We start from the raw sequence: 15,450 nt of genomic DNA, 5'->3' as shown, positions 1-15,450 counted from the left end.
TTACGTGAACTATTCCAGAAACGTGCACCCTTTTCAACTTTTTGGGACCTGGATAAGCCTAAAACTTTTACTTGGGGTAAAAGCCCCAATTTCTTCATTTTTCTTCTAATAGAAATCCTGGATCCGCCCCTGGTTTTATCCAAAGATTGCCTTGATCGCACAATAGCTGTTTTCTTATACATTGTGAATATTCGCATTCCTGTCTGTACCTTGTCTTTACAGTAGGCCTACGAAATCTCTGATTACACAATAACTAAATAAAAATCATGTTCTCACTTTTCATTTCAAATATTAGAATACATGAATACCTTATTGCTTCTGTCTAAAATGCCCTATGCTAGCTACCAATTATCCCGGGCAATTATCATCTCTTTCTTTCTCTCTCCTTCTCTCCTTCTCTCTATCTCTCTCTTGGTCTGCCACTCTTTTTCACCTCCCTCCCCCCTCTCTCTCTCTCTCTCTCTCTCTCTCCTCCCCCCCTCTCTCTCTCTCTCTCTCTCTCTCTCTCTCTCTCTCTCTCTCTATCTCTCACACCACTGCGTGCTCACGACGTGCATACACAATAATCCTCATCTCACGTGATCATTTCAGACGTCCAATCATCGACTACTTTAGCAGTATGCATCATCGAAGGCATCGCTGCATCAAATTTCGAGTCGTCAAAGAAACGATAGATGGCGCTATACAAATATACCTTACTGACGAAATGTAGTGAAGTGAGCTTTACTGGGGCCGAAAAAAAGATACTCCAAGATTTATGAATTGGAGGTTTCGACACATACGCACCAATGAAAAAATAAAGGCTACGTCAGATAACTGACTTTGGCTAATTTAAACTGTCACCAGGCTAGACTCTCTCTCTGATTTGAAAATAAGATATCGAAATGAGAATGAAAGATCTCCATAATATACATCGAATTTTTTTTTTACTTCAGTAGATATGATCTTATAATGACTGAATGAATGTCTTTTGTCTTCGACGTGTTGACAGCATCAAATCTACATTCAGCCACTGTGACAGTCTGAGTGAGTTGATCGTGGATCCATTTTCGCTGGAACCAGTACCGTTAACTCCAATGTGTGTCGATCATCAGCCTCTCTGGTAGGTAAAACGTGGTAGCATCGAATTTGATACTACTCGTAATCATCCTATGCAGGAGAAACAAAATAATAGAAGAAATATGAGAGATTAAGAGGAAAGGTGGGGGGGGGGGGGGGGTAATGATGCTATGAAGGAGAAGGTTGTAGGAAACATCGGAGAATGATGAAAGTGAGAATGGAAAGGAGGAATAGAAAGGGGGGGGGTACGGAGTGACGGGTATTTATAGATGAATGAAAGTGCGAAAGAGAGACAGAGAGAAACAAAATTTGAAAATGTATGAAAGAAAATATGTGCAGATGGTATTTTCAAAATAAAAGATGGAGAGTGAGAAAGCGAGGAGAGAGTAAAAGAGAGAGAGAGAGTGTGTGTGTGTGTGCAGGCGCGGATCCAGGATTTCTTAGGGGGGGGGGGCCCAAATTTGAAATTATGCGAGCCAAATATTGGTACGTAATGGTGACCAACAGTGACGTAATGCGGGGGGGGGGGGGGTCGGTGCAGGAAGGGGCGAGTTTCCCCCTCCTTCCTCAGGGAAACAGGGAAGCTCTGACGTTTCATTAAATTATTAGAGAAAGAAGACGATTCGTTGTACCGTTCCCGAAAATAATCCTCGTCTGAATTCAGTTTTTCTCCTTGGAAGTTTTTACAATTTATTAAATTATTAGAGAAAGAAGACAATTCGTTGTACAGTTCTCGACACTTAATCCTCGTCTGAATTCAGGTTCCCCCTCCCGCGCGAAGCGCGGAGGCTTTTTAGTTTCATTAAAATCATTAGAGAAAGAAGACGATTCGTTGTACCGTTCTCTAAAATAATCCTCGTCTGAATTTAGTTTCCCCCCCCCTCCCGCGCGAAGTGCGGAAGCTTTTATTTTTCAATTAATCATTAGAGAAAGAATATGATTCGTTTTACAGTTCTCGACTCTTACTCTTCGTCTGAATTCAGTTTTCCCCCTTCCGCGCGAAGTGCGGAAGCTTTTACGATTCATTAAATCATTAGAGAAAGAGGACGATTCGTTGTGCTGTTCTCGACCCTTAATCCTTATCTGAATTTCAAAGATGTTCTTTGTCTGCTCCTTTTTCTTCCTACGTCCTCTTTCTTTTCTCTCCTCTCGTTGTTTTTTTGTTTGTTTTTTGGCCGGCGATTTTGGGGGACCACCCCATCACCCCCCCCCCCCCCTGGCTATGCGCCTGCGGTCAGACAAACACATTTTGATACCTTGTCCGACCCCGGAAGCTCAGGGGTTTAAGGCAATAAATTACGGTCAGATAAGCATTCAGGGGCCCGCCTAAGGGCCCCAAGTGGGGTCGAGGCGGTGGAGCCCCCCGGAAGCTCAGGGGTTTTAGGCGTTTAATTACCGTCAGATGAGCATTTTTTTGTTGATACCTTATTATTTTGTGACACTGGCAGGACACTATTTGGCGTCGGGTCCAGGGGTGGATCCTCCAAAAATCAGGGGTTTCAGGCATTAATTAGCGTCAGATGAGCATTTTTGTTGATACCTTATAATTTTGTGGCACTGGCAGGACACTATTTGGCGTGGGGTCCAGAGGGCGGAGCGCCCCAAATCAGGGGTTTTAGGCATTAAATTAGCGTCAGATGAGCATTTTTTTGTTATACCTTATAATTTTGTGACACTGGCAGGGCACTTTTTGGCGTGGGGTCCAGGGGGCGGAGCCCCCAAAATCGGGTGTTTCAGGCATTACATTACCGTCAGATGAGCATCTAATGGCCCGCCTTAGGGCCCTAGGTGGAATCCAGGCGGCAGGGGGGGGGGGGGGGGTTTAAGGCATTTAATCACGGTCAAATGAGCATATTTTAATGCATCATTATGTTTTGACACTGGCAGCTAACTATTCTTTCTGTCTTGCTCTCTTTCTTTTTAATTTCTCTTTATTATACTTTTTCAAAAAGAGTGGCGGAGGGGGGGGGGGGGGGGGGGCTCGAGGCTCCCGATCCACTCCGTACCTCGGGCCCTGACATGTAGGAATCTCAAGAATCAGATATTCTTGCCTGGCTGTAAATTTAGTCAAATTTGTCATTTTCCAACAAACACGTTATATCCTGCCAGCATTGAATGAAACCACTTTTGAATTTGATCCCCCCCCCTATCAATACGCCAGTATCTCCTCTTTTCCCTTTTTTCAGTTCAATAATGAATATCATGGATACAATACAAGAAATGCTAATGATTTTCATTTACCCAAACCGAGGCTCTCATCTTTTAAAAACTCAATATTATTTCAAGGACCCCAAATCTGGAACTCTCTTTCTTCAGATATTAAACAAGCAGTTTCGTTAAATGTTTTTAAGTCAAAATCTAGGCACTTTATTTTAGACAGGTATTCACCAAGTTTGTTTGTTTAAATGTATAGGTATACCCCCCCCCTTTATGTTGTTGTAAGTGATTTGTTATTTTTTGTAGCGTCCTTAATGTATTATGTTACAGGGTCAGCTAATCACAAGGCTTGTTCCTTTATTGCTGTCCCTCTCATACTTAATCCAAATGTATACTTTGTTATTAATTTTTCTTGTGAATTTTATCCTTTGTATCATGTTGATTTATGAATGTTTGCATGTGTTTTCTGGATTTTTATGAGCAAATAAATTTGAATTGAAAAAACGAAATTTCTTTCCATTTTCTTCCTTCTCTCTTATTTTTTTTGATGGGGGGGGGGGGGGGGCAACAGCCTGGAAGGCAAGGCCCTTTCGGCCCCCGGTCTCCTCCCCCCCCCCTGTTTCTTTTCTTCTTCCTCTTCTTTCTTTCTTTCCCTTTCTCTCCTCTTTCCCTTTCCCTTCTTTTCCTTTCTTCTCTCTTTTTTTTTTTTTTTTTTTTTTTTTTGCGGGGGGCCGGGGGGGGGGCAAGGCCCTCTCGGCCCCCCTGGATCCGCGCCTGTGTGTGTGTGTGTGGGAAAGAGAGAGAGAGAGAGAGAGAGAGAGAGAGAGAGAGAGAGAGAGAGAGAGAGAGGGGCGGGGGCGAGAGAGATAGATAGATAGAGAGAGAGAGAGAGAGAGAGAGAGAGAGAGAGAGAGAGAATGACAGAGACAGGCAGACGGGGAGGGAGTTGAACATCAAGTCCAATGTAAAAATGAAGGAATATATTTAATTATTTCTTTCTTATTTCATTTACGGGATCCAAAAAACAGTGCCACAATGACGAAGAATACAAGCCAACAGGTTATTGAGACATTCCTACCGCGTCATGCCTAAATTTAATTTTGTTTGTAGTTAATAAAATTAAGTATACGCATTTCGAGAAGTCGTTGTTTTTAGGATGGCACAGTTATACAACGGGCCAAGCTAGGTCTTCACTTTTTTCGAACAAACAAGAATATAAAGAAATTATCAGAATGGTAAAAAGTCGTAAATTCGTAACTGTCACCAACTGCCTACAAAGATTAAAATCTGCCGATATAAATTATTGAATGGAGGGGGAGGGGGGCATGAAAAACCCACACCAACACTTCAGCGACGCTAGTGCATGATCGAAAACACGTCACCGTCCTTCCCTATAATCACTTACTGTCGTTACTGTGGCGACTAATAATTCCCGGTTGCAGAATATCCCACTACACGTGATACAGGAGCCTATGACTGCGACGATGAGTTCCACGAAGAAAACGGCTGCCAACGTGCCATTCATTGCGATGTCGGCAGCTTGTCTCGACTGAGTGAGGGAGATTAAAAAAAAAAATATTTTCATGATTAAATCTAATTTAATCTCGTAGCATGCCATCTATTTCTTTAAAAATCAGGAGTACATCATTATTCTGCAAGTACATGTATAGTGATGGTAATCTTACTCTCTGCAGTATTTATAGCGTACATATACACGGGGGGTGGGGGGGGGGGAGGGGGGGGGGGGGACTAGCAACGTGGAAAGGGAACGGGGGTGATGGTGAACGGTCTTTACTCACAAGACCATCGATTAGGGAAAGAGGGATTGATTGATTGATTGATTTTTATTCGACAAGCTTCCAACATACAACAATGTACAATAATAACAGATAAAAAAAAGTCAGCTTGAACAGGATAACCCACGAAAGCTCGAGAGCTTATTTCCAGTGGGGTCCCTTACAGACATGTATAAAATTAATAAGTTAAAATAGTAATATTTACAGACAGATAAGAAAATTATAAGAACTACTTATTAAAGATAATAATAATAATAACAACATTAAACTGATGATAGAAATGATATTAAGTACAAGAAGAAAAAGAAGAAGGAGAAGAAGAAAAAGAGGAGAAGGAAGAAGAGGAAAATAATGATGAATTTGTAGAATTTCTATAACGTACGAAAACATAAGTATATACAACATGAAAAAGTATGAACCGACAGAAGAATAAAAATTTCAATCATATAACATGTCATTCACTTCTCTTCTCTGACTGTCAAGTATTAGGTATTCCTTTAATTTCCTCTTAAAATGATCATAGTTTCCTATTTCTTTTACACCATTGGGAAGGGAATTCCAATGTTTTATGGCATTGTAATAAAACGAATTTCCAATACTACCTACTCTTTCAGGTAAGTTAAAGTTGAATCGTCTATTTCTTGTATTATAATCATGTACGTCAAGATCGAAGTTGGATCGAATATAATGATTCGACCTAGTATGATATATTTTATGCACATGATGCAATACGAGTTGTTTTGATCTTTGGTCGACTTCAAGAAAACCAGCTTTAGAAAGTTCGCTGTAGCCAACATGAGTTCTTGGACCAGAACAGTTGATAAATCTCACTATTTTGTTCTGTATAATCTTCAACTTCTTTTGATCTGACTTGTTTATGTTACTATACCATGCAGGGTTAGCATAGTCAAATAAACATTGAATAAGAGCAAAACAGAGTATACGTCTTGCTTTTAAATCCATACAACTTTGATATCTGTACAAAAATTTCAGACGAGAATTTGCTTTTTTTACAACTGATTCTACTAAAGATGAAAATGAAATTGCGCTAGCCAACTCAATGCCTAAATACTTCACAGACTCTTTTCTCTTGATTGCTTGATTATTGTGTGTCACTTTGAATTCAAATGGCTTTTTAGAACTACTTTTAGAACAAAATAAAATGCTTTCTGTTTTTCCCAAGTGTAAAGAAAGCTTATTATCAGTCATCCAATCGACACACGTAGACAGCTGTTCACTGAGCTTTTCCTCAATATATTTAGGATCAGGATTTGAATAGAGTAGTACGCTGTCATCTGCGTACAATAATAGTTTGAAGTCTTTTATACAAATACACATATCATTTATATAACTTGAAAATAGAATTGGGCCCAAAATGCTTCCCTGAGGAACACCGCAAGTTATAGGCATTAGTTTGGAACGAATATCATGAATGGCCACTACTTGGTGCCGATGAGATAAGTAGGATCTAAACCAATCTAAACTTCCCTTATCAAAACCCATTAGTTGTAACTTCTTCAATAAGACGCAATGATTAACTGTATCAAAAGCTTTTTGCAGATCAAGGAGCACCATACCAACAAAGCGCCCTTGGGAAGTTTCTCTCCTCAAATAATCAGTCAAATGAATTAGACATGTTTCAGTCGAATAATCATGTCGAAAACCAGATTGAAATTCATAAATTATATCATTTTCTTTGAAGTATCTTTCAATTTGAACACAGACCGATTTTTCTAGAATCTTTGATGCTACGCTTAAAACACTAATAGGTCTATAGTTGCTAACATCAGTTTTATCTTTCTTTTTATAAAGTGGAGTCACTTTTGCTATTTTCATATCCTCTGGAAAAGTACTCGTCAAGATAGATAGGTTCATTAAGTAACTTAGAGGCTTAAATAAAACCTTCGCACCATCTTTTAGAAATTTAGCTGGAATCAAGTCTAACCCAGTACTTTTTTATACATTCAACTTACGTAACTCTTTGAATACAAATTGTTCACTGATTGGTAATAACTCGAAGCTGTTTTCACGTACACCTTTTCTTTCGTAAAAGTCACGAATACAATCATTGTCTGCGCTGAAAAAGTCTTTGGAAGGGGGGAGTTTGTCTACTAATTTGGCAGCCACATTTGTGAAATGAGAATTGAATTCATCAGCGATGGCCATCTTATCATGACATAATTCCCCATCAATTTTAATGACAGATTCTTGTTCTTTTCGCTTCTTATTTTTCAATCCTAAGCTTTTTAGATTCTGCCAAAGTTTTTTCGAATCTTGTTTATTTTCTTCTATCTTGTTTTGTAAGTAAACGAGTTTAGCCTTTTTCACCTCTCTTTGGACCATATTTCTTAATACTCTGTATCTTTTATAGAGGGTGGGAGGAGGTCGTATCATCTGCTTCTCTCTCTCTCTCTCTCTCTCTCTCTCTCTCTCGCTCTCTCGTCATTCCATATTTGAGGAGGCGGGGGGGGGGGGGGGTAACTAAGTAACCGTAGTTTAGACGAGGCATAATTATATCGATTTGTTGATTGAAATTATAACTTAATATCATGGATCAGAGATTTTCGGAAATATGCCACCGCAGCCACCCCCACCCCCGCATAAAAAACAACTGGATCAGTGCCCTACAAACGTAAAATCTTTTACTTACGCAATTGATGACGTCTTTCGGGACTCCGATGTCGAAGTGGAGTTCGTCGAGCATGGGACACGTATCTTTGACAGCGCATACGACATAGACGTAGGTGCACCCGGCTACCAAGGCGACTACGGCTGATAATATCGACATCGTCATATAGCCGACGATCTAGCAATGATAAACGTAAGAAAGTAAATTGGTAGTTAGCTTTGGTACATAATTTAGTGTAGGTTTTGGGGTTAGGTTTAGGGGTAGCCTAGGTATAGTGTTGGGTGTATATGGTTGAAGTTATAGGAATTCAGTTAGCGTGGGAAATTGCTACGGAAAAATGTCGCAGGAGCATGTGCCGTATATCGGAGCAACCCTTGCAATAAGTTCAATTTATGACAGTTTAAAAAAAAAAGTGAACCAAAAAGTGCGAGATCACTACATGCAATCTCAAACGGGCAATTCTGTTATTGGATTGCTACGTTGTCACGGACAACTCTCCCGTTCATGGTGTAAACAAAATACATCATTAATTTCCATTTTTCGTAAGTGCCTTCTCCCTTGGGGCAATATGGATAGTACATAATTATCCGTGTGTCCTCTAAAAAAGAAGAGACACTCCCGAATCATACATTTTGAAGAAAAGAAATTTGACACTTTGTCCTGCACTACATCACAGTGGCAGTTCCGACTCAGCCAATTTAAATTTCCAATACTTATATTGATTACAACTTTCAAAAATGCATAACATTTGTGTCCGATTTCAGCAGTCTGCTTTTCTGAGTTTTACTTCTGCTTTATTCACGAGTCGTTTGCTATCAGTGTTGGATTTTCCCTTTTATCAACATACCATCCCATCCAATTTAATCAAAATAAATATCACTTTAAAGTCTTTTTCATTATCAGAACCAACGAGTGTGTTTGCCGATCAGTAAGTGCTAAAGCGGGAGTCATTACAATTAGACGCCGTCATCCACTCCGATAGGAAGTCCCTCGAGTATTCGATGTAGGTTAATTCAAATGATCATGATCGGTTCTGTGCATGTCAGGTTTTTTTCTTCTTCTTTTTCTTTAAAACTTCATCGAAATCTGAGCTCATTTTCTATTTCTCCTTCATATCCAACCACTAGTCATGGTACTGGTACTGTATCATTACTGATTCCTTTCATAATTGAACCATTACTAATAATAGTCATAGCGCTTATATTGATACTACCTTTCTAAGCGCTTTCCATTGTAATTGCTTGAACACTGTAGTATTCAGATGTAGGCTGCTACTCTATACACCCTAGCAGACATAGGACAAAATTGGGGGAGGGGGGGGGGGGTCCCTCTAGTTTTTATCGGAGAGTAATAACCACCACTCTAGCAAAACATTTTACCCACCCAACATGTTTGAGATACACGTATTGTATTAGTGTATTGGTTCCTGTCATGAATAATGCTGAAAACGGAAAAATATTTGTGATCTGCTTGTTGATGAAATCCGTCGCAGGTAGCGGCGAAAGGCCAGCCCCCCCCGATATTTTTAATTCATTTATATCAAATATTTTACTGTATTCAAATGCTTGTTCCTCGATGAGGTATATACTTGAATTGACGTAGATGGAGTTAACAGGCGACCATGAATAACCATTTTGGTAAACAAGACTTTACAAAAACGTAAAACAATAATTAAAAATAATAATTAACGTCAACTCATGTTATTAAGACAAACCGATTTCTATGCTTAAAAATGGAATTTTAGGGCCTGCATAATGTTATAATAACTTGTTTAATAAAATGAAGAAAACATTGCACAATGGTTGAAATATGTATCTAGTATATAGATAGTTTGGATGCATTGAGTGCCAAATACAGTGCAAAGATGGCCGAGACAATTTCAAGGTGTGAATTAAATACTATACATAGTGATAAACATGATTATAGAATATTCAAGGAAATCAAAAGAATAAAACAGAAATATAGACCTATGATAGTTAATCTGAATGCATGAAGTGTCAAATTATACATACATAAAAAGTGATTGGGAAAATTCGTTCTATCCATAAAAAAATAAATAATACATGCCTTCATAAATTTGTAATAAGAAAAATATCTTCTATTACATGACAAATGAAATATAACAACGATAAATGAATGATTGAGAAAAATCAATTCAGTGCATGAAATACCCAACATTACATTATCACCTTCATCATTTACAAAAAATTAAGTAGTTTCCCTCTAGAGGGATTAGTGACATTCGCACCACTGTGACGCTCCCTCCCTCCACTTCTTTTTGTCTCGAGTATCCTTCTCATATATATAGACCAGCCAAGTCTGCAATGATCTTCAAACCTATAGGCCCGAATTCACAAAGCAAGGTTTGAGCTCAGACCAAGGTTTGAGCTCAAACCTCCTTTTGTTTCGCCAAACCTCCTTTTGTTATTTACAAACCTGGTTTGTAAATAACAAAAGGAGGTTTGGCGAAACAAAAGGAGGTTTGACCTCAAACCTTGGTCTGAGCTCAAACCTTGCTTTGTGAATTCGGGCCCTTATGTCTATAAGGAGGCAGATGCAACCGGAAGAAGAAGAACCTTGCTGCTTTTTAATTTCTTCACCATATCTTTCCATGAAATCTTCAGCCTTCCTTTACCTCTTATGCCATCCACTTCCAGATCCCACGCTCTTTTTCCCAGGTTCATCATTGTCACCTCTCAACATGTGACCTATCAATCTCAATCCACTTCTCTTTACCACATCCACCACAGTTTTCTTCCAGACCCGACCTTTCCGTGAGCTCACTAATGTTCTTTCTATCGGACAGTTTCACACCTTTAATTAATGCTGTAATAATTAGTGTTCAAGGGAGTGCAATGAATACAACAAAATGATAGATCTCATGCTACGGTCACAAAGGTACGTACGAACGATAATTTCGTACGAATCTCCCTGTTTTTCCATAGTCTTCCCGAATTTCCATTGTCTGAAAATCGTTCGTACGGCGTTCGAATGGCATTTGTGACCGAGGCTTAAGACTAAATACATGAAGTGCCGAACTACATTGACTTTCAAATGTGATCAGGAGAAAACCCGTTCAATCATGATGTCACACATGATGATCATCGAATAAATTATGCGGGTGTAGTGTTGAAATATAATATTCAAGGAAATTAAATGAATGAAACTAAATAAATAACAGAAAATGACTGCTAGACAGCCTAGACTTAAGTAGATGATTTTAATGCATGAAGTGCCTCACGAGATGCTTCCAAATCAGCCGAAATGCATGATTCTCAGTGCTGCGTGTTCGGAATATGTTAGGTGGATGTGAAATTTGCAAATTGCGTGCGTAATTCCTCTTAGACTGCATGATTTTGATTGATGAAAGTGAGACCGTGACTGACATTCAGATGAGAATCGAAGTGCTTCTTAATTAGTTTAAAGGTAGTACAAAGTTTTGGTATGGGGTCATGAATTTGGTTCAAATTAACATATTGGAAGCATATGCGTTCCTACAATAGTCATTGATCGTTGTCGCGGTTGAAATCGAGTCTAAAGTTATGAAATTATAAATAATAAACTCTTTATGTTGTATAGCTCCCTCTCAAGGTCAAGATATTCATTTAGCTATGAAACAATGTTTCTTGACTAAAATCGACCGATTAGCTATGCCCGTTTGGAAATTATATATCACAACCACATATTCTGAGATTTTCATGGTCGCAGCTACCATTGCACGGCCATAGGCGCTATTTGAAATTCATCAAAATTTACCGGGAGCACCGGTAAATTTTTATATTCAATTTTTCTCGAAAACAGAAGTGTTTTAGAGGCTAAATTTTTGTAGTGCTTTTAATACGCTCACATGGGTATCCAAATATATCAAAATTGTAAAGATTCACTATCCACCCAATTTTCTAAATTTCCCCAAACTTTGTATTACCTTTATAAGAACAAACCATGAATTTCGAGACAGATCATAAATATCAGCCATCGAATTGTTTGGGCTAAAATGTCTGTTTGACGTTGATGGGCAGGGTTTTGAAATTGGATTAGAGAACACTTGAAATGAAGAGATTATAAAAATGATGATTATAATAATAATAATAACAATAATAATCGTATTCTGAAGATGCCGACGGGCTTTCTGTTGCGTCTATGATCATGACCCTCTTCTTCTTCATCCTCCCCCGCACCAACCCCCACACATAATTATTATGTATAGCACTGAAATCCAGCCAGCCGTTAAAGAGGAGACCGCTTTCTAATGTTCGGATTGTTGAGCAACTTATAATATGACATGTATGATGTACCGATAAACTGGACAAAAATTAAATTGGTTTGCTTTCGTCCAGCCGAGAAAATCAGGAAAATGTTCATGAGATCTGTAGTTGGGGGGGGGGGGGGGGGGGTGCTATCCTTACGCGCCCCATCCCCTGGCTAGGCTATAGTGTACGTATTCAGTTTCAGTGGTGTAAAACGGGCCCGACATTGGAGGGGCAATGGCATCGGGGGGGGGGGGGGTGCAATAAGTTTTGATAAGGCTACTGAGAGGGGAGGGCGAAGTGTGGAATGCATCTTCTTTTTTAATGTTCATTTCTACATTTCCCCCCATTTTTTTCCCTTCTCTTTCTCCCTTTTCAAGTTTTTTTCAACCATTTGAGAATAATAATCACAATTTCTTATTTACTAAGAGTAGTAACCTCATCAGTATTAATACTGCTCTTCCCGAGGGCCCTGTGTAACTTATCAAATCACTCTCCAGCACTGCTAGATATCCATTTGATCTTGGTCGGGAGGGTTATATGGGCAAACACCTTGTCAGAGGATCTAAGCACCATGCAAGGGATCGAACCTAGGACTTTCCGCAACTGTAAGAGTCATGAGCCTTTAACAATACACCACAGTGCTCCTATACTATGATGGGGAATGAGCCCCCGTGAAACACTCTAGCTACTCCACTACTCTATTTTGTAATACTTACAACACTTGTTTGTCTTCGTGATGAAGTGATGCCCAGCACCCCACTCAGAGCGAAGAACTGTCGGGGAAGAGAAGATAAGACGAATGATATAAATAATATTGATATTGCAGATTTATATTGCACAATTGCTGAATAAATACATCGAGCTGCATGTTGCATGCTCCATTGTTATTACAAAAACTGACAAAGGCTTCAGCCGAGTTGCCATTTAGGCCTAAGATGCTCTTAGCATTCAGTGTTGTTAACGTTTAATTATATTTTCTTTTCAGTTTCCGCTGTTCAAGAATGCCTATAGTGTAATTCCTTTTTTCTGCCAGGATGTGAACTCAGTTTATCGATGTGTGAAAATCCCGTAACACACCCACAAGAACAAGACATCTCTGAGAAAGATTACTTTTACCCCATTCCAGGGAAATCCAACCTTGATAGCAAACTTCTCAAGAAGAAAGCAGACAAATCAGAGATTCTCTGATTAGTAGAATGGTGGAAATTTGGATGAAATCGGAAAAAAGAGAAAGTTCTGAATTTTCGAAGGTTGTGATCAGTGTAGCTATGAGCTCTTCAAATTGGCTATGATTTTAGTGGCGGAAAACTTGTTCTCATTAATTCAATCACACAAAATGACTCAGAAATAAATATCTGTGATCAAGTGGTGGCTTGAAGTTGTTTCATGGCCCCTCAACATAGATTTTTAAGAGAAATTTTATTGATTAAACAAAACAGAACAAAAGGCGTAAAAATATAATAATTAATACTTGGTGAGAAAACTTGAAAATTGTCTGGATATTTACATTTCTAAGTGAGGGATATAAAGATTAAGCCATAATTCGGTTCCTTCTTGTAAAAACAGAGACCTGTAAATGCACCAGGTACGATCACAAGGACTGTGGTTAAAATCGAACTCAGGCAATATCAAAGATAAACTCGAGTTCTGGTAAAAAAAAAAAAAAAATTAAAAAATTCTCACAGAATCAAACGAAACTTACACTGAATTTTCAAGATTACAAATAAAAGTTATTAGCCAAACAATTTTGGCAGAAAATGTATACTGGCTGAGTAATGAGCATAGAAAGATATGGAAATCAAGGTAAGTAGCCCCGACACCATTTTGTGTAGTCCCAATATACATCTTTCTGTGTACAGTGCTTGTTTTTACCAAGACTGGACCAAATCTATTATGATTTTGATGACTCCAGAACCTTGCAGTACACACCAATACTTACATGCTTTGATCAACCTTCTTTGATCCATTCCACACCTTTTCTTTCACAATGTAATCGCATGACCAGAACTCAACTTTATCTTCAATGACGTCACCAATTGACATATTATTTGAATATTACATTGACCTATTTCTAGCTCGTTATCCGAACATGGTATCTATGACATATAAAATAAGGTATTGAAATTTCGCTTTTGTTGATTTTACGAAAGTCTGAGCGATCGTGTTACCAAAGCGCTGGCTTTATATGCCGCGAAACACAATCTCTCATAATATCGCCTCGATGTGTGCCTACTTTCTCTTTAAATATTTCCCCGGCATCCTTTTTCTCCCATCTCCGTCAATTCGGCGGTCCCCAGAGATCGATATTCCATCACTAATTTGTTGAGATGCCCCTTAAATTACTCTGAATTATATCACGCTCAGCGTACACTGCCGAACGACTATTAAGACAGCTTCCAAAGGGGGTGTGGGTTTTTCCCCGCGATCATGGAAAATTGATAAGAAAACATGATGATAAAAACAGGAGATGAAGATTGAGCGGCTGGCATCATGGTTTGGCGGGGGGGGGGGGGGGGGGGAGGTTATTGACACCCATCTTACCAGATGGATACAAATTACGTTTAAAAGTCATTGAGTAATGGGAGAATGTGGAAGGTGAGGGAGGGGTCTTTTTCATTTTAATCACTTTCCTTTTTTTTCTTCTAAAATTAGCTCTGGGCTATTCGAAACAACATCCTCTGAAAAAGGTTTAGTATAATTTTTCTGTCGCAGGCTATTATGTTTACTCAAGAACTGGGGAAATACTACGTAAGAGAAAAAGGGATATTGGTTCAAAGATTTAAGCATTCGGTGTGGGATAAGGGACTCAACAAGATCACTTGGAAGGTATTCTAAAAAGTATGCCACGCGATAACAACTATTAATGTGCAATAACATTTGTTACTTACGTCAGAGAATGATATTTTGTGGTGTGCATCGCCTACGCATTAATCACACTGTTACCAGAAGTTTTTAGAAAATGTGATTACGAGGTCCAATATGGTTTTTAATTACGCAATGACATGCTATAATTGGCTAATTATATTATGATTAGCCTATGCATGGGCCAGAAGACTTACTGGACATTTCAAATATATCAATATCACATTCTTACCCCTAGTCCAGCCCAGACACCGATAATGGCCATTGACATGGTCAGGTTCATGGCATGGCAAACGATTCCAAGAACGAACACGACGAAGCCGCACAGAAGCTGAATGATGCCTGTGATCATGCCGCCGGTCGATTTGTAACGTGGTCTGTATGATACCTTGGGTTCCAAGGATTGGTAGGGTGGATCTACCACCAGCTGCTGCATCATCTGCATGTCGAGGTGTTCAGTAGCCATCCTGCAATGTCAAAGGGAAATACGTGTTGTAGATCAGTGGTGTTGGTCTACCGTTAAAATGCCATGGCGTTGTTAGGTGTGACATCCTTCTAAAGAAAAAGGGGGAAATCATAAGTAATCATATTATAAGTGAAACGCTGCGAATTTGTATGATTTGCAAACGGACGAACAACACAATGAGTTATCATCTTTTGGTCGCCGATTCCGGGGTGCATTAGCCTCTTAATTGTC

General features: G+C 39.1%; 1 protein-coding gene across 1 annotated transcript; it reads right to left on the bottom strand.

The window, feature by feature from the left end:
- Window positions 1-502: 502 nt before the first annotated feature.
- LOC105437605 lies at window positions 503-15,355 on the bottom strand. Its single transcript, XM_011664402.2, has 5 exons — window positions 14,986-15,355; window positions 12,608-12,664; window positions 7,663-7,818; window positions 4,622-4,765; window positions 503-1,149 (listed from the first exon to the last, which is right to left on the bottom strand). Exons 1-5 carry the CDS (start codon window positions 15,217-15,219, stop codon window positions 1,135-1,137), a joined length of 606 nt encoding a protein of 201 aa, XP_011662704.2. The 5' UTR covers window positions 15,220-15,355; the 3' UTR covers window positions 503-1,134.
- Window positions 15,356-15,450: the final 95 nt, after the last annotated feature.

The sequence above is a fragment of the Strongylocentrotus purpuratus genome, unplaced genomic scaffold, assembly GCF_000002235.5.
Source record: "Strongylocentrotus purpuratus isolate Spur 01 unplaced genomic scaffold, Spur_5.0 spur5_scaffold_7, whole genome shotgun sequence".
NCBI classification, from domain to species: domain Eukaryota; kingdom Metazoa; phylum Echinodermata; class Echinoidea; order Camarodonta; family Strongylocentrotidae; genus Strongylocentrotus; species Strongylocentrotus purpuratus.
Note: the sequence above shows the minus strand (reverse complement) of the source record. Positions and strands in the feature narration are given on the sequence as shown.